The 18,917-nt window shown below is 40.5% G+C and overlaps 2 protein-coding genes across 3 annotated transcripts; both read left to right on the top strand.

Annotated features, from left to right (window-relative positions):
- The first annotated feature begins 1,288 nt into the window (after positions 1 to 1,288).
- LOC111846865 (ribose-phosphate pyrophosphokinase 2) lies at positions 1,289 to 11,122 on the top strand. 2 transcript variants are annotated; one of them, XM_072715818.1, is made up of 7 exons: positions 1,289 to 1,792; positions 2,934 to 3,138; positions 4,600 to 4,698; positions 6,078 to 6,202; positions 7,351 to 7,524; positions 10,167 to 10,326; positions 10,467 to 11,122. In XM_072715818.1, the coding sequence occupies exons 1-7, from the start codon at positions 1,671 to 1,673 to the stop codon at positions 10,557 to 10,559; spliced, it is 978 nt and encodes a 325-aa protein (XP_072571919.1). In that variant the 5' UTR covers positions 1,289 to 1,670; the 3' UTR covers positions 10,560 to 11,122. The 2 variants fall into 2 exon arrangements, with proteins under 2 accessions (XP_072571919.1, XP_072571929.1); XM_072715828.1 differs by having other exon boundaries at positions 1,302 to 1,792; positions 2,934 to 3,117.
- A 5,404-nt stretch (positions 11,123 to 16,526) lies between these two features.
- Positions 16,527 to 18,575, top strand: LOC111846862 (thymosin beta 4 X-linked). The gene is made up of 3 exons (XM_023817552.2): positions 16,527 to 16,629; positions 17,386 to 17,498; positions 17,717 to 18,575. Exons 2-3 carry the CDS (start codon positions 17,399 to 17,401, stop codon positions 17,749 to 17,751), a joined length of 135 nt encoding a protein of 44 aa, XP_023673320.1. The 5' UTR covers positions 16,527 to 16,629; positions 17,386 to 17,398; the 3' UTR covers positions 17,752 to 18,575.
- The last annotated feature ends 342 nt before the right edge of the window (positions 18,576 to 18,917 follow it).

Genomic DNA, 18,917 nt, shown 5'->3' with positions numbered 1-18,917 from the left:
TATGGACAGAGCACATTATATATGCACTAATGTCCTCAAATGGGCAAAACGTGTTGCAGGTATCATTAATAGTCATCTAAAAGCAATTTGCTGGATTCCATTTCCGTCAAGAATGAAAGATAAACAAATCATTACCGTATTTTTAAAAACGGTAAAGGAAACTATACTTTACTTTTATTTTCATATCTTATTTTATTTCGGTTTACGAAAAATGTTTTCTTGTGGTTTACGCTAATTGTAATAACTCCATCTGTCTCAGCCATGCAGCTATAGCGGCCGGCAGATCGAGGTATTCGCTGGCCCAGGAGATCGATCTGTGCTGCAGGCCACTGATCCTGATTTTGAAGAACCAGAAATTATATTGACAGGAGCCAAAGGTCCACATGGTTAGATCTCGGTCAGAAACACGGGAGTCCTGATCGAAGGATGAAGACAAAATTTACCTTTTAACAATCAGTAAATCAAGTTTTACGTACGAGTTATTCTTTGGCCACCTGGAATTCTTCTTCCCAATTTCATGTTACGTACTGCTAACATTACTACCTAAACTAGTTATACAAATCTGTTAACTTTTATATATTAAAGATACAGTATCCTTCCAACACTGCTTAAAACAATAGGTAACATATGACCATTACACAAGAAATCCAAAATAAACAAACATGCTTTCTAATGGCTTTTAAGTAAATGAACGAAGAACCAACATTAGATAACGTGACGTGTAGTTTCGAATCGACTGCATTAATTTCGAAGTTGTAAATCCTGAAAATAAAAGCATTATAATTAAAAAAAAATGAATCGAAGACCTGGGAAAAAAATGCCTCAAATTGTAACCTTCCAATTTCCATTCTGACTTTTTGATTAGCTATAGTAACAAGGTGACTGCATGCATGGGCAGTAGGACGAAGATCATGTATGGCGACTTCAGTGCCTGAAAGCATCATGGCTTTTGACATTTTGTCTTTATCAAACTCAATGTTAAAAAAATATATATTTCTTTAGTTGCATTTGTCTGTACACGTATATTAAATTTATCTGAAATGCTCTGAAATTTCGTGAATAAAAAGATACACCTTAATACATTCGCTACGGGTAAAATAAAAATACATAAATGCAACAAATAATAAGAAATACATAATAGGTACACATTCGCCGTATAAAGTGATACGTGCGGCAAATGTCTAGTTGCCACAGCGCAACCGCGTAGTTATTTACGTGCATTTCCCGTTGACAAGAAAAAACCGCGCATTTTAACCCGTGTAACGCTAATGAAATACGCTCTCGCCGCGAAGGTTAAAATGCGCGGTAAAATCCTGTCATAATTGAACAAATGCGTACGTATTGTAGGTGCATTTGCGCGGTTACGATAAGAAATGGCCGCACGTATGGCGAAAGTTATGTCAGTCCCTGAATATAAATATACGAAACCACATGTTTATACGTTTTCGGAGGCCGTGAAAAACAAAGTGGGTGGAGACTAGGCAGGTCTGGCGCACATCATTTCCTTTTGGACGCCGCAACCCTTCCTTCTAAAAGCGGTGTAGAACAAGTCACAAAGCTTAGCTGTAACAATTAGCATGTTCGTTTAACACCTATTTTTAACGCTGTATGTTGTACAGAGTTGGCTTCCTCCGTGTACGTCGTGGAATATTACATTTTTTATTTGCATCATGCCAAATATTGTTCTGTTTAGTGGGAGCTCTCATCATGATCTCTCACAAAAAGTGGCTGACAGACTCGGTTTGGAATTGGGAAAAGTCATTACGAAGAAATTCAGCAACCAAGAGACCTGGTGAGTGCTTTTAATTTCATGTGCATGTGCAGTTAAATACATACCGTCATTCACAGTCAATGCAGCATGTGGAAGTGAAACACTCAATGTGTGAGTTTGTGCATTCGTGCATATATATGCATGTATTAGTTGCAGATTATAGGCAGTTTTCCATGACGAAGGCGTTTAAACTTTAGAGAACGATACTCCTGTTTGGTACGCTGTCCGGCTGCTTTATTAGTCATATTATCGAATAGTAAGCGGAGCGTCTTCCCGGAACACGTGATAGCCGGAGCTGCAAACTAGTTTGTCAAGTAAAGGACTTCGTTGCGCAATGCGACCGAAATCCTTCAACACGCTGGCGTAGGTAAAGATACAAAAGGGCACCTTTCATTGCCTGCTTATTTCTAGTAATCGGTCTGGAGAAATTGCTAGAATGCCAAAGCGCCTTATCCGTGGCCGGAACGCTGCAGTGACCTGCTGTGAACTGAGGTGGACGGCCGCTATAAAATGTCATGCCTTATTCATTATGTAGGCTTTGGTATCCCGTGATTTGCCCATCCCGAAGCCTTAATTTATCTGACATAGAACTTGGAGCAGATAAATCCTAATGTTTTTTTATTAGTATCCTGCAAGATCCCTTCAGTTTCTAGTTGCATGTCTCCGAGTTGATAATTTGAAAGGAACTTTGTCTTCTTAAGCATGCCAGCAAAGTTATTGGCTGTCCCATCATAATACTCTATAATAAACATTAAATAACTGAAATACAGATATTGCAGTCACATTTCCATAAAGAAAGTATAATTTAACTTAATCAGCCTTCATCCCAATTCATTGGGTGTTGAATATAATAATGAGTCTTTGCAATGCGATTGTGCATATAAATAGTATGGTTATGATAAAAGTATATGTTTGGGACACATAATAGAGTATACTCGGTATTAAAAGTATAACTTGGATATATTGGGACATTTTGCCATCATCCAAGTGATGACGTCTTACTATGATAGTGTCACTCGATAGGTTGTGTCTATCGAGGGCTGAGTCAGCTGATTTTCTGTAAAATAAAGTGTTTATTCAGCAAAATTGCTGCTAGCTGTGTGGGCAGTGATAGTCCGCAGCTCACTTACAGCCGTGAACCACCCCCCCACCCCCCCTGCAGTGTGGAGATAGGCGAGAGCGTCCGCGGCGAGGATGTCTACATTGTGCAGAGCGGTTGCGGCGAGATCAACGATAACCTGATGGAGCTGCTCATCATGATTAACGCCTGCAAGATCGCCTCGTCATCCCGTGTCACCGCCGTCATCCCCTGCTTCCCCTATGCCCGCCAGGATAAGAAGGACAAGGTGACTTCAGCCCCCTTGCAGGTCTTCTGCTTTTCCAAACCCCTTACATATTGCTGCATAATTCAAGCTATGTAAAGACCCACGGTGCTTATGGACCCCAGGGTGGCTGCTCAGGTCACATGTGTCTCCCTCTCAGGCATCTCTTAGATGTCCCAAGAGAAAAGGGGCAGGGTCCAAATAGCCAGGTGCAATATCTGCCAAGGTACATGTACGTTCTGAAAATACCAGTTTTATGTCAGAACTTTATGATTTTTGGAGCAGCACATCTTTGAAGTGTTCGAGTCTCCATCCTGGCTCTAAGTGTGTGAAGTTTGCATGTTCTCCCCGTGCCCACATGGGATCTCCTTGGGGTTTTCAGGTTTCCCTCCAAGGTATGAGTGGTGTATGTGCCCTGCGATGGGTTGGTGCCCCATCCTTGGTTATTCCTTGCCTTGCGCCCGTAGCTTTCGGGATAAGCCCCCTGTGACCTTGCATAAGACAGGTGGATATACAGAATGAATCATTCCTTAGATTCACAGTAAGCATGGCTGTTGGGTCACAGGTATGAGCTGATGATAACTAGACGCAAGTCAAGGGTAGCAGTTTTTTCATTTCTGCATTAGACCCCAGCTTGCGAAATCCCAGCTCCTTGATCATACTGGAAACCTTTTAGTTACCAAAGTAACAGCGGAATTCTACAGGGGCTACTTAGCCACAATAGTACTGGTAATGCTTGAATTTGAGTTAATATTGAGCCTTTTCGATTTAATCTTTTTAAAAAGAATGTTTAATCATTTTAACAAGGTTCTGATATCCAGTGTCGCATTTAGGACTTCAGTATCTATGCATTTATTCTCATTTTGTGTTCTTAATATGATTCAGTGCACTCTAATGTACATCCCTAACCTAAAAAGCAGTAGTAAATAAGTACCATAAAGTTCATTTGTGAGATCTGAAAACTGTTGGTTCCCAGGGTAAGGTTAATATTTATATGAAAACTTGTCGATTCGTGTGACGACACTGCACCTAGTACTCTGTAACCTTGGCCACCATGTGCTGTGGAAACACTGACGTTAAACTGAAAGCCATGTGTGTGTTTACTCTGCAGGAAGAAGTTGTACATCAGACCATTTTTTAAATTATTATTGTCATTATTTTATTATGATTGTTATTACAAATATTGTTAGGGTTACTTATATTAGTTAATGCCATGCACCCCTTAATCAAAGTGACTCAGTCACCCAGTTTTCTGACTGTTCCCAGATCAGTTTAGGCTCTCCCTTGTGTGTTGTCCTTTGTGTTTTCATTTTGACCCCCCCCCGTTAACACTACTGAGCAGACAGCTTTACAAACATGGAGATATGGGCGTGTACGCACATGATGGAAATGCTGTTAATAAGATGGATTTAGCAGCATTCAACTGGTCATCTTCACTACAGACAGTGACTTTCAGGTGGAGGTTTAAGCTGTTTGTGTAATTTACACCTACTGTACATCCTGCAGAGTCGTGCTCCCATCTCGGCCAAGCTGGTGGCCAATATGCTGTCCGTGGCAGGGGCTGATCACATCATCACCATGGACCTCCACGCCTCACAGATTCAGGTGGGGATCTCGCAGACTTGGGATGCCAAAGTGCACTCCGTTTGAGGCCACGTGTGACCGTATCTATGCGGGAGGATAGTGTTACTTTGCCCCCTTTTTTGCAGTCCCTCGCCTGAATCACACAGCCAGAGTAGTGCACAGTCACTGCCAACCAGGATGTCAATTTGCATCTCCAGCAAGAAAGAAACAAAATCAAAAAACATAAAAAAATGTTCACAGCTGTTTGATAATGAATGTGTTGATTCTAGATATAAGCAGACATCTGTTCTTCAAACTGATAGAATACCTTTTATACTGCCTCAGCAAAGGAGAACGACAGTAGTAATTAATATAAGGGATTTTAAAGGGGCTGTTCACTCCAAAACTGAGAAAAAGATATGTGTTAGAGGGGCTTTAATGCTATCTATCCATCTAGGTTGTTCTGCCGGGAGTTGCCTAGTTATGGAGATACCAGCTGTAAAAATGTCAGGCTTTTCTCGAATATAATGGAGTGAATGGCATTCCTTTTGTGGTGATATATAGAAAAATACATTTGGAAAATTCAACAGCAATGTCTCTTACCAGAAATCATTACCCTGTTATTGAAGATAAACCACACACTCTGTAGTGGACAGTTTAATGCACAAACTATTTTCTTCTACCAAATTTCAGACACCAATTGTATCACTCACAAAAGATATCGCAGGGGTTCCTGTGCTAGTGATCCTGACCCACCCACACACACACACACACACACACACACACACACTACTGTGCAGAAGTCTTAGGCAGGCAAAGAAAATGATGTTTAGATTATCCTCGTGTTGGTGTAAAACTATATTCTTATGCCTGTCAAAGTGTATCAGCTTAGCCGTTTCAGAACCTCTGCTAAAATCACCCCAGTATTTGCAGCGACCGTCCTGTGCAGCCATGTATTTTTTGACTTGGCCACTAGCACACCTCATACAGCAAGTCAATCTGTCACTGACTTTTTAAACCAATTTATTTAATTGTTTAATTGAGCTGTTGGTGAAATTTAACAAAATCATGGAATGGTTGAGGTGCCATCTAGCCATCCAACTAGATATCAGGAACTTTTTAGAAAACAGAAGAAATTACTAGTTTTTATTGTTACTCTTAATTTGCATATGTTCTAACTTTAAACTGTGTTTTTTGTTCTAAGCCAAAGTACACTTGCTACCCAGATAAACAGCTTTAAATATTTCTTTGGACTGCCTAAGACTTTTGCACAGTACTGTGCAAAAATATTTATTTTATATATATTTATATATATAATATTTGTTAAAGAGCTTACAGTATTTAATGTACTAATATTTATGTTTACTAGAAGTCAATTGTCACATGACCTGTGGCTTCATCGCCATCTCTGCCATCCACAGGGCTTCTTCGACATTGCTGTGGACAATTTGTATGCAGAGCCTGCGGTTCTCCAGTGGATCAAGGAGAACATTCCGGAGTGGAAGAACTGCATTATCGTGTCACCTGATGCAGGTGGAGCAAAGCGGTACGTCTGCTGTGCTGCTGCCAAAACATTTAATGTGTGATTTTTATGAAGGGGTTTGATCCTCAGAGTTACCGTATCCATATTTAATTCTGTCTTTGACATTTGCCATTGACTAAGACACATTTTGGAATGGTGCTTGTAGTGAGGGCCACACGTAAACTATTGGTAAGTGTCTAATACTAGCTAGCTGACAGTCTCCTGTAAACCATTTGTGAAGTAAGGTCAGCCTTGGTAAGTCGTTGCCCCTTGGAGCTGTCTGTTCTGCATGTTTACTCTGGCCCTAAGGGGCATGTACCCTGTACACAGTCACATCCTCGCTCCAAAAAGTGGTCAGACTGGCTTCTTATTCATGTCAATGTCTAAAGGGTTTATTGGATATGATCCACCCCCCTTCTGTCACTGTATCTCCTGTTTGTACAGGTTGTACATGTTATTCGTATAATATTACTCTGAATTCTGTGATTTTATTGTTATGATTTTGTCTGTGTGCACATGATTGCATCGCCTGCTTTACTCTGTCTAAGAACTCGGGTAGCTCAGGTCAGAGTAGTTGGTTCCCAGACCTTGGTGGGGTGATTTTTTTTTTTTTTTTAAAGGAAAATAAAAGAAACAAAAGATCATCTACATGATGTCTTGAATGTGTTGTAGCAAGCCCTGCCACTTCTGAGATGAAACTGCAGCTGACAGTAATCCACTCCTGTGTGTCCCATGCCTGTCTGATCTCTGAAAAGCAAGCACACCATTATATGTTGTCTGTTAGTTGCTACTGCATGATATGGGGACTTGTAATGTAACAAAACCCAGCTGGGTTAGCGCTAACCGTAAGTCTGTTAGCTCTATTCTTGGGGTACCCCAGGGCTGATGGTGTATAAGAGGTCTTCAAACCTTTTGTAACCAAGTTTCACAGATAACCTCAGTTTCACAGTATGGTGTTTTTGACGGTTGTTAATGTAGGATTTTTTGCACTTATGTTCAACAAATTCTTAACTGTGTCAGAAAATGTGGTTACTGTCTTCATAAAGTACACATTCACAAACCCTATGACCAGTAAATATTAGGCTTCTGTTGCATACGTCTGTGAAGTTTTAAGAATTTACCACAACATTATTGACTCAGCCCTTTGTTCCCACATTACATCTTTCCCATAGAGTCACATCAATCGCCGATCGCCTGAATGTGGAGTTTGCTCTCATCCACAAGGAGCGGAAGAAGGCCAATGAGGTTGACCGCATGGTTCTAGTCGGGGATGTGAAGGATCGTGTGGCCATCATGGTTGATGACATGGCCGACACCTGCGGTACCATCTGCCATGCTGCAGACAAGTGAGTTCTTATCAGAAGTCGTCTGGTATATGCATGTGGGACACGTGTAGGCACGAGCCGATCCACATTTTTTCAATTCTGATCCAATTCCTATACACAACTGCCGATACCAATACAGATTCTGATACAAGAGCTCTTTTTCCTGTAATTTATTATTCTGTGTTGTTCTTGTTGTTGGTAGTAGTAGTATATGTAAGGAATAATTGACGACGGGCCGTTGAATTATTAGAAAAATAATGCACACCCGAGGTGGTAATGCGGCCACGACGCGAAGCGGAGTGGCCGTTACACCTCGGGTGTGCATTATTTTTCTAATAATTCAACGGTCCGGAGTCAATTATTCCGCTTATACTACGGTTGCCACACCTCAAGACATCGATCAGATGATATATTTCAAGGGATTCGTCCGGTTTTTCTACTTAAATCGCTATTGTGAGTAGGATTATTTCTTCCGCATCTCATCCAACGACTCTTTTGCTAGTTCCAAAACGTCATTAGCTGTTGTTTTTTTGGTGTTTTCTTCGTGTTTTTCTCCCTCGAGTATGTCTAGCTGTTCTTCGCTGATCGTTTTATGTCTTTTGTTGTTGCTGGCTGCCTTTGATGTCCGCTTCCGTTTATGTTGTTTTTCATCTGGACTGTCTAATACTGCTGCAGCCCAGTTGTTGAAAGTTTCATATTCACCGTAAATATTAAAATTTACTTTCGGAAAATCGTCTGTCATGTTGTTGTTTTTGTTAGTCCTGTGTGCTGTATAGGTACTGTATGCTAATTTCCGTTATTAAAGTTAACTATACGAAGTGATATGGAACTGTAATACGGTCAAGAGAGCTGCCTGGAACTACGTTCGCCGTGCGTTTCCCTGAAAATAATTGCACACCTCAGAACGTTCGTCAGCCAATCAGATTCAAGCATTCAACGGTCCCGTAGTATAAATATATATTTTTATTTATTTAAAAGTCAGTACAAATAAGAAAAAAGGTATGCCAAAAAAATCTTTAATTAGGCTACTAGAAACGTGCATAATGTACTGTTCCACCTCATTTGTGCATCTTGTTTTAAGCATTTTTGAGGCATTTGCAGTTCAATTTGAATGTCTTCCAAGCAAGGATATGCAAGTAGCGAATGCTTAACATGCCCCACAGTGTTTCTCCCGCTGGCAACAGCGTCACTTACACTTCATTGCAATAGCAGCCGCTCATGTATCACAAGCTGCAGCAATGTACAAAACAGCCCAAGCTAGCGACTCCCAAATCACCCATTGTTTTTTTTTCACATTACTTGTGCTGTCTTGCAGAATTGCATGCACTTTTAGTGGGATTTTCCACCTTTCAAAAATTTTGTTTTTACAAAGATTGCAAATCACTGTGCTACTAGTTGTTAAAAGCGTAAAATACTTCGATTGTCACCCTCTTATCTGATGTTTTCACGCTCCTCCTACAGCGAAGGGTATGCACATGATGTCACAGCAGGCAGATAAACCGAGTAGCAGTGTTAGTTTTCAGCTTGAGTGCTGCAGAAGACTCATCCAAAATGGGAAAGAGCAGTCGTGTGATTGATTGTACAAATTAACTTAACAAGAAATAGAAGCTATCTTTTTACAGACTGCCGAAAAGTAAATAAGTATCGAATGTGGTTCGGTGACATATGGCCAATACCTGATCCGTCTAATTAGCTATGGATCGGTGCCGATAACTGTAGACATGCGTAAGATTGTACATTCTCCTGTAGTTTCAAACTATTATTATTCTAAATCTTGAAATATTTATTTTTAGTATCACGTTATCTTTTTCAGAATATTTCATTTATATTTGTGTTTTTTTGTTTTTTTTTTTGTCTGTTTGCACTACATCTACTTTGTTTGCACTATATGTACTGTCTTTGAACCTTGTTTGTTTGGCATTATGTGTATGTTCGCCTGTGTTCTTGAGCTGTATGCACTAGAATTTCTCCTGGGATCAATAAAGTTAATCTTAATTGTAATCTTTGTGTGTGAAGGTCAATCTGCTTCATTACTCCATCTTAGTCACCATCAGAGTGTGGCTGGTTTGTAACATGTATGACCACGTTTGGAAGGCCACTCTTTGTGTTTATGAATGAAGCAGATGACACCACAATGATAATCACCTTTTTGGAAATCCTTGTAGTATTACAAGCCATTTACAGATTCCACTGTGATGAATGGTTATGGTGTGAAAGAGTTGAATGTCAGGTTTTTTTTTCTTGCCGTAGCAAGCAGAATCATGCCACATGATTTAAAGTTTGAGGGCACATCAATCGATACTGATTCATTTTCGGTCTCAAACCTTGGTGGTACAAGTACAATCAAGCAATTCATTTTGCCAAAAAAAAAAAAAGTAGTACAATTCAGCAGACCCGGGTCCTTCTAAACAGGATGCTGCAGTGACATCAAACATTTATACACCAAACGCGATGCAGAAATAAATCCATTTTACACAACCACCTATCCAGTTTGGGGGTTGCCCTGAGCTTGGTGCCTCTCTCCAGAAGTACAGGGGGCTCCCTGTTTGGGACTAAGATGTTTGATTTCCTCCCGCATCCCTCCTGAGAAGCATGACATTATTTATTAGTACTACCCAGGCGCACATTGGTTTGACCTTCTTGGTGTGTTTGCTCCCTTCCAGACTGATCTCCGCCGGGGCCATCAAGGTGTATGCCATCTTGACTCACGGCATCTTCTCCGGCCCTGCCATATCACGGATCAACAATGCCCCCTTCGAGGCCGTGGTGGTGACCAATACCATCCCCCAGGAGGAGAAAATGAAGCAGTGTCCGAAGATCCAGGTACCAATTTAGAGCCACAGGAACGGCCCAACTTAGTACTTCAGATTTGGAGGGACTTTCCCTTCTGTTTACTGTTGAGCAATGAGTGGGATCAAGGAAGTGTACACATGGCATGATCATTGCAATTGTCCCCCCTGTAGGTCATCGATATATCCATGATACTGGCCGAAGCCATCAGAAGGACACACAATGGGGAGTCCGTCTCCTACCTCTTCAGTCATGTCCCCTTGTGAAGGAGGGACACATCACATGCATTCCCAACCCAAGGCCTAGTCACCCAGTGCCTGTAGCATGCTTCCCAGTGGGTGGAGAGCCCTCTGGCTGGACCATACCAAATGGCTGAGCCCGTTTTTACTGGCATATCAATTCAAGGGTCTTGTTTTTTCTATTTATATACAAATAATAGCTCCAACAGGAATAGTATCTCATAGGTGATTATTTGTACCATTTGTATCATTGTGCTACGAATGAAACATTCCAGTAAAAGTGGATTTGTATACCACCCTACCCGCCCAACGAAAGCAGCTAACATCTATCAGACTTAGAGAATTTCCAGAAGTATGATTGAACAAGACTTTAAAACTCTTCATCTGAACTGTATGGAATAAGCATGCTTGTATTAACATGAATTAACAATTATCCTAAGTCTGGTTTTATAAAAAGCTTTTATTCATTTTTGAACCAAAAACACATTCTGTTTTTTGCATTTTTTAAACCCGAATGCTCCTAACATGCCTTCTGTCACCTTCGGTCATGAAATGTCATAAACCGCATAATAAATGCAGTGTTATCTGTAGTTTGGTATCAGATTGTCTTTTTCTCTTTATTATTTCTCACACTTTGCTTTGCCACCACATGGATTCCCATCAAATGATCTTGCACTTTCAAAAGCAGGCAGGTAATGTTTGTGTTGGTCTAGTTTGAGGAATCAGACATTTACTATAAGTATGACTGACAATGGCTTATAAACATTAAATATTGTGTTATTTTCCTTCCCCTTTTAACTAATGTGGAGGCTTTACACTTAATAATGCTGATGTGACATATGAACAGTTTCTAAACCTTAAACCTTAGCCCGTTATTTAATAAAAGTAAATTTAGGAAGTAATTTTCTTAAGAATGCCTACGTCGTTTATGTGCTTCACCCAAAAATGTAAAGGGTAAATTTTAAGTTGATGAGTGCAGAAAATATTCACATATCATATTGAGATATACTCTGAAATTTTGCTAACATACGTTTTTATACTTTCGCATAATAGTAGTTTTGGTTTGTTACTAATGAAGTGAACTTTCCTGTTAGCCCATTTGTATACATGGATGGTATGTAGTGGAACCAAACTGTGACAATGCAGTAGATACAGAAAAAATATAATAAAAATATTTAGCACTGTGGCCAGGTATACGAATGGGAAGAACAGCCCAGTACTAACAGTAAGTGTCAAAATGTGAATATCAAGAAATAGTAATCTCATGTGACTTAAGGAGAAGTGTGCAAAATGTGGACTAAAACAATTGATTGTTCATTGTGAGAAGATGTGAAGAGACTGTTATTTTCTTCACCGGAGTAATAGGGAAGTTTCCTGTAAAGCACAGTTTTAACTGCACTTCCTGTTAATTAGCCCTAAGCATATTCTGATCCTAATACTACAGAAAGAATCCTGCAAAGATCACCTGAGTCACTGGTCTTTGTTCTGATTGTCTGGCAGTATCATTATTGTAGCCATTACTGGCAAAACATTTTGTTATCATTGGAAGGAAAATGGGCAGCTGGGAGGGCTTCTCTTCACTCCACATTCAGCTGGAAGTGGTTTTCAGATCTTGAGGCACAAAAATTTAATTTAGAAAGAATCTAAAGAACTGGAGCTAAAGCATCTGAATAGAGGGTCATCTGAAAATATTTGCTGTGTAGGACTGTGTTCTGCCAGTGTGGTAAACATTTTGGTTATTCGCTGAACACATCAGGCAGTTTAAGAGTTATGCAAATGGGCATCTTCAGGAATCTGAAATGGCAGTTTCTAGGTCATGAGTCCATGTCCAGTATGCTGTTACACCATAAGGTAGATATAAATAGTAATTGCCATTATGGCTGAATATCGGTTTATTAATCTTCATTTAGAAGATTGTTTTACCACTGTGTCTGCATGTCCCAATTACACATGTTCAGCTTTTTTCAAAATCCAAACAGATTTGAACCAGCTAATGGAATTTCCATCCATCCATTTTCTGACACTCATCTGGGTTAGGATCACAGCAGCAGCAGTCTGAGCAGGGATGCACAGAACTCCTTCTGCCCAGCCACGTCCTCCAGCTCCTACAGGGGGATCAAGGTGTTCCTAGGCCAACCAAGAGATATAATGACTCCAGCATGTCCTCGGTCTGCGCTGGGGTCTCCTCCTGGTTGAACACACCAGGAACTTCTCCAGGGAAGCATCCAGAAGGCATCCTAGATAGATGCCCAAACCACCTCAGCTGGCTTCTTTTGATATGGAGGAGCAGTAGCCCTACTTTGACCGCCCCGACCCCAAACGTCCAAGCTCCTCACCCTATCTCTAAGGCTGAGCCCAAACAATCTGCAGTGGAAGCTCATTTATGCTGCTTGTATCCGCAATCTCATTCTTTCAGATACTGCTCATAGCTTGTGACCATAGGCGAGGGTAGGAATGTAGATCGACTGGTAAATCAATAGCTTTTCCTTCTGGCTCGGCTCTCTTTTCACCATGACAGACCAGATAACTGCTGACGCTACACCAGTCTGCCTGTCGAACTCCGGTTCCATTTATTCCTCACTCATGAACCAAACCCTCAGATACTTAACTCCTCTGCTTGAGGGAATAACTCATCCCCAACCTGGAGGAGGCCATCCACACTGGAGGTGCTGATTCTCATCTCGGTCGCTTGACACTGAGCTGCAAACTGCCCCAGTGCACACAGCAGGTCAAGGCCCAATGAAGCCAACAGAGCCACATCATCTGCAAAAAGCAAAGACGCGATCCTGAGGTCACTGAATTGGACCCCTCTTGTCTGCATCTGGAAATACTACCTATAACAGTAATGAACAGAATCACGAAAAGGGCAGCCCTGGCGTAGTCCAACACACTTGGAATAAGTCTGACTTTCTGTCGACAGCTCCATACTCCAGAAGCACCCCCCAAAAGACCTCTCAAGGGACACGGTTATACTTCCAGGTCCACAAAACACAAACTCCAAGAACCCTCCAGTATCCTTGTAAAGGTAAGGAGTTGGTCAAGTGTTCCACCACCAGGATGGAATCCGCATTGTTCCTCCTGGATCTGAGGCTCCACAAGCTAGCCAGTCTTGGAAGGCCTCGTTCTTCAGCCTGGCAGCTCCTACCACTACTGGGTTCGGGGATCACTGCCGTGACTATAAGCTGCCTTACAGTCACACGTTTGCACAGCCGTTCTATCAGTGGAGGCACAGTACATTGCTCATTCAAGCTCAATCTCACCTGCCTCAATCAGAGTGCAAGAGAAGTTCTACTGGTGGTGTGAGTTGAAGATCTCCCAGACAGGGGCCTCTGTTAGATGCTCCCAGCTCACCCTCACTATATGTTTGGGCCAACCAGGTCTGTCTGGCATTTTCCCCTGCCATCCAAACCAATTCACCACTAGGTGGTGATTAGTTGTCAGCTCAGCTCCACTATTCGCCTTCACCCAAATGCCTACATGGCATACAGTTGCAGATCTGATGATACAATTACAAAATCGATCATCGAGCTGTGACCTAAGTTGCTCTAGTGCCAGGTGCATTTATGAACATCCTTACGCTCGAACATGGTGCTCGTTATGGACAAATTGTGATTAGCACAGAAGGCCAAAAACAGACCATTGCTCGGGTTCTGATAGTCCTGGCGATTCCTCCCTATCATACCTCTCAAGGTTCAACAGTCATTATCCACGTTCCAGAGCCCACGCTGTGCATTGAGGTGAGCCCGACTATATCTAGGTGATATCTCTCTACCTCCTGCACTAGCTGAAGCTCTTTTCTCAGCTGAGAGGTTACAGTATATTCCATGTCCCTAAAGCCAGTTTTGGTAACCTATGATCAGTCCACCAAGGCCCCTTCAACTTCTTCCCAATCTACAATGCACAATACCCCCACAACTTCCCTCCAGCAGGTGGTGAGCTCACAGGAGGCCAGACCTATTGGGCTTTGTCCAGCCAAGCCCCATGGATAAAGACCTGACTACCAGACACTCGCCCACGAGCTCCCTTCCAGGCCTGGTTCCAGGGCGATGCCCCACTTTTCCTAATCTGGGCAAGGTTACGTGATACAAACTTTTTTCCTTCATAGGAATCACACTTTGTCTGGCTGCTCACCTTGGACCAAGTTGCCTTGGGTGATCCTACTAGGGGCAATTGTCCCCAAAAACATAGCTAATGGTTTTGATTGCCTGTAATTTTACATTTACTTTCTTGTTAATTGTGCTTCAGATTGTAACCACCACTGAAAGCAGAACTCCTGTTTGTCACTCCTGTGAAACGTACATTAATTTGACCTTCTGGACAAAAGGATTAATGTCATCCTAAGATTTGTCCACTAGGTGTCAGCAAAATATTAAAGTGTAGCCCATCAAATGTCTAGCAATAGTAATGGACTCTCTCACACACACAAATATATAAATATCTCACAAATTCTATATCTTCTAGCTTGACTGCAGTTGTATTAGCTCCACATTGACGTCAGTTTTACTATTTTACTACTACCTTTGGAGAATGAACAAATCTGAATAAACAAAAAAATATATAACGGAAACAATAATAACATATTTAATAATAAAAAAAAAGAACTCAGTTTCTGTGCATGGATGGAAAAATAAATTTAAAAATCTCCTTCAAATTTTATTAAGCTAACTTTGTGTATGATTTAGGGAGTGCAGCCCTTCAGTGAACTAGAAATTCAAGCCTTACTGACAGAAGATATTAACTCTCATGTTAACTGATATGTGCTGGCTGTGAATTTAATAAAGTCTGGCCCTTCTGATTTCTATTTGTGTCAGAAATAGCAGAAATTAAAAACAGCTGCACGCAACTGCAACAACCTATATATTCATTTATTTTCTCTTTTAATTTATGCAATTTGTGACCATGTGAAGTTATACATGCAATGCACACAGTCTAATGTATGACTTTAAAATCATATAAAAAATATGTGTGAGAGAATGGATTCTCCAGAGCAAACAGAGCTTTAAAAGACACTTTTGAGGTATGTTAAATATTTTTAAAGTTGGTCTATTATGGTCCTCAGATGACGTCTCTTTGCTGTACCTGTCATGAAAGCAGATGGTTTGCGTTCCATTGCTTGCACTTACCAACTGAAGTAAAGCTACTACTATAGCTTTAATTTCTGTCTGTGGTACTCTGTAAACTCAAAGCCCTACCGATTGGAAATTGAGAAGCTTTGTAATCGTCACAGTTTGCTCTGTGCTGAGCAAAACGAAGAGGATAGTGTAGTCTCTGCTGTCCAAGTGAAAAGTACGCAGGAAGTTAGCCAGAAAAAATCCTACAGCTTCCAGACAGAATGACCACATAGGCCTATACGTGGACAGCAATCAACCATTTTCTAATCGCAGTTTTGTCATTGCCCTGAGATAAAAGAGGATTGTTCAGATGGCATAACAGTGACTGTGCAGATATCAGATCCTCCACTCCCTGATCACAAGGACGTGTCTTTAACAAATGGGGAAAGAACTTCAGAATCATTAATCACATGCTTCTGAGATATCAGTTAAATGTTCGCCCTCTCTTCCATGTCGCCAGTGGTACTTTTCCTTTGAAAAGACGCCTCCATTAAAAATGAATATTATAACAGTTGCCTTATTTGGTGTCTGGGAGAGAATCACACGTTCAAATAGCAGCAGAATGAAGCATGTGACTCACTCTAAGTGCTACTTTTGTCTGGACCTGTATGTATAATACATACTGTATACCACATACACAGATATAATCAGTAGACTAAGTTTACCATCAGCCCCCACAAGATGTCGTCAATAACACCTTTAAGTAAACGAGCATTTTTTTTTCTTCTAAAAAGTATGTAAGCAGATAAAAGATTATTGGGTTATATAAATATATGTGGTTAAACATATATGAGTATGATTTCAGCTCGCAAAATGACTTGAGGCTTTAAAATATAGACTTTCCTTTAGTCTTTCCTGGAGTGCCTGGTGACGTAACGCATCTCATTTGCATATCACACAGTATATTCCGTTAGCGCGAGCGAGGCGTCTCAGTCTGCTGCAGCAAGACGTCTGAGAAGAATCTGTATCTTGGTGCATCGAACTTGGTGAGTCATAAAGGATATATAAATATATATATATATTATAAAACACATGCACGATAATATATTCATATATAGGCATTAGACAGTGGAGTCTCACATAGATGTATTAGATTTTTTGCTATAAAATGTGGTATGGTCATCGATGCATATTTTCACAAGGACGACAATAAAACAACCGATTGGAATAAAAGATATATATGTACTTAAAGGTAAAGATGGTGATAAGTATTTTGCTGTGAAAAATAATCGTAAACATTACATTGAAGAGTATATTTTACCCGTGTCTTGGAGACAATATGGTGTACAATAGGATTCCCGTTAGAAACCTGGCTGTCCGCTGAGCTGGGCGGTGGTTCCTTAGACTGCGGGACAGTCTTTTTGTTAACAGGAAGCACTCAACTTTGAAGGAGATTTTTTCTTTTTATTTTTCATCCATGCATGCGAATTGAGTTTTTAATGAAATTTGTTAAGATTTTTTCCCCGTTATTTTTTTAATCTACAATCAAAGAAATAGACGCATTTGCCATACCCTCATTCGCCGCAGGTTTTCTTTCCCAGCATGTGAACTTGAATTGTTATGTAAATTATCTCTGTATCTTAGAAATACAATCATTCTTTTGTCCCTTGTTCCTTTGTCCCTCTTCGTCCATGTATTGCTCATATGATGCAAATCTTACAGACTGTCGTGCACTTGGAGATTGCGGAGACGAACGGACCTGTTTAATGTTAATCTTTTGTGTATTTAAAACGCTTGATTAGATACTCAGCAAGTATGTCTGACAAACCGAACCTGGAAGAGGTCACCAGCTTTGACAAGAGTAAGCTGAAAAAGACCGAGACTCAGGAGAAAAATCCCTTGCCCTCGAAAGAAAGTAAGATTGCACAATACACTTAATAGCAAATTTTATGATCTTAGACTTTCCCTTTGTTCCTGCCGCAGAAGTTGCTAGAAATTCTATTATTTCGGTCTGGTAGACTTTAAGGAATTTTATGCGTTTAAAAAATCTTTTCATATGTACATAACTGCGTGTTTTGAAGGCTTTGATGATGGTTTTCTGGAGAAACTAATGCCTTGCTTTGTTTCTTGCAGCCATCGAACAGGAGAAGCAGGCCGAGTCATCGTGAAGACTGAGGCTTCACCATGCACTGTACATTCCACAAGCATTGCCTTCTTTTTCACTTATTTTAGCTGTATAACTTTGGTAAAAGCAAAAAAAAAAAAAAAAGCAGTTTATCCCATTTTTAAAGCAACGATGAACGAAAACTACTGACTAGCAGTCTGTTTGGAGGTCCTGGCACCCTTGCTTATGTCTTGGCCTGCTTTCATTTGGGTCTGATTCGGTCTTGGTGTCTTCTGCACACACCTCCACACGACCATGGGGGAAAGAGCGAGGGTGTGCCCAAAACCTCCAGGGAGCCATGCTTCCACCTAGCGAGGCTTCCGGCAACCTCCAAAATGCTTTCAATCCAATTTCCACGCTGAATTTAGTTTTTTTTTTTAACCATTGTTTAATTCTTGGAATTTGCAACTTTTTTTTGTTTGATATGCAGATAAAATTAACACGCATGAATGTGGTTCAGTCAGTGGATTTTATTTTTGATTGCACACTCAGAAACAAGGAAGAGAAGACAAAGGATGCATTGCTACCTGCCAGTCCGTCTGCACGGACACTCGCCATCCGTTTAAACAAAATCGTGCCCATTTGACAGTGTATGATGTGGAAATATTTTGTTGTGTTATTGTGGTTCGATCTGATTGGAGTTCTCTTGGTGTGATAAGAAGTTACTGGAAATTCAGCAAATTTCTTCTTTGAATTTGTCTCAGTACAGTACCTTGTTGTCCTTTTCTGGAGTATAATAAGACTCGGCAGTTATGTTACTTTGGCACTCACTATCAAGAATAATGGAAACCAAAAAGTTTTAATAAAAAACTTGGTTATTTGCACCAATACTGTACTTTGTTTGTTTTTTATTTGAATTTCTTTCCTCACCACCCTAAATGATTTCTTTACTTTGTAAATATTGAAAGGACTTATTCTTGTTGCATTTTAGCATATGCCTCTGCCATTATTAAAGTAATTCAGTACTTAAATGACTTTTATCCATTGGGAAATGTTAATTAACTGCAATATATTTTCTCCGGAAGCCAATGTATATATACATTGTTATGTTTCTGAAACGGTACTTCAGAAGTACAAAGGAAATTATAGAGTATTCTTGGGAAGTATATTTGCGGAAGTGAGGTTTATCTTTTAGAAAGCATGAACAACGTAGTTCCAAGTGGTTTATAA

Source organism: Paramormyrops kingsleyae, chromosome 1 (assembly GCF_048594095.1).
Source record: "Paramormyrops kingsleyae isolate MSU_618 chromosome 1, PKINGS_0.4, whole genome shotgun sequence".
Taxonomy (NCBI): domain Eukaryota; kingdom Metazoa; phylum Chordata; class Actinopteri; order Osteoglossiformes; family Mormyridae; genus Paramormyrops; species Paramormyrops kingsleyae.
The sequence above is the reverse complement of the archived record's forward strand: the minus strand, read 5'-3'. Positions and strand labels throughout refer to the sequence as shown.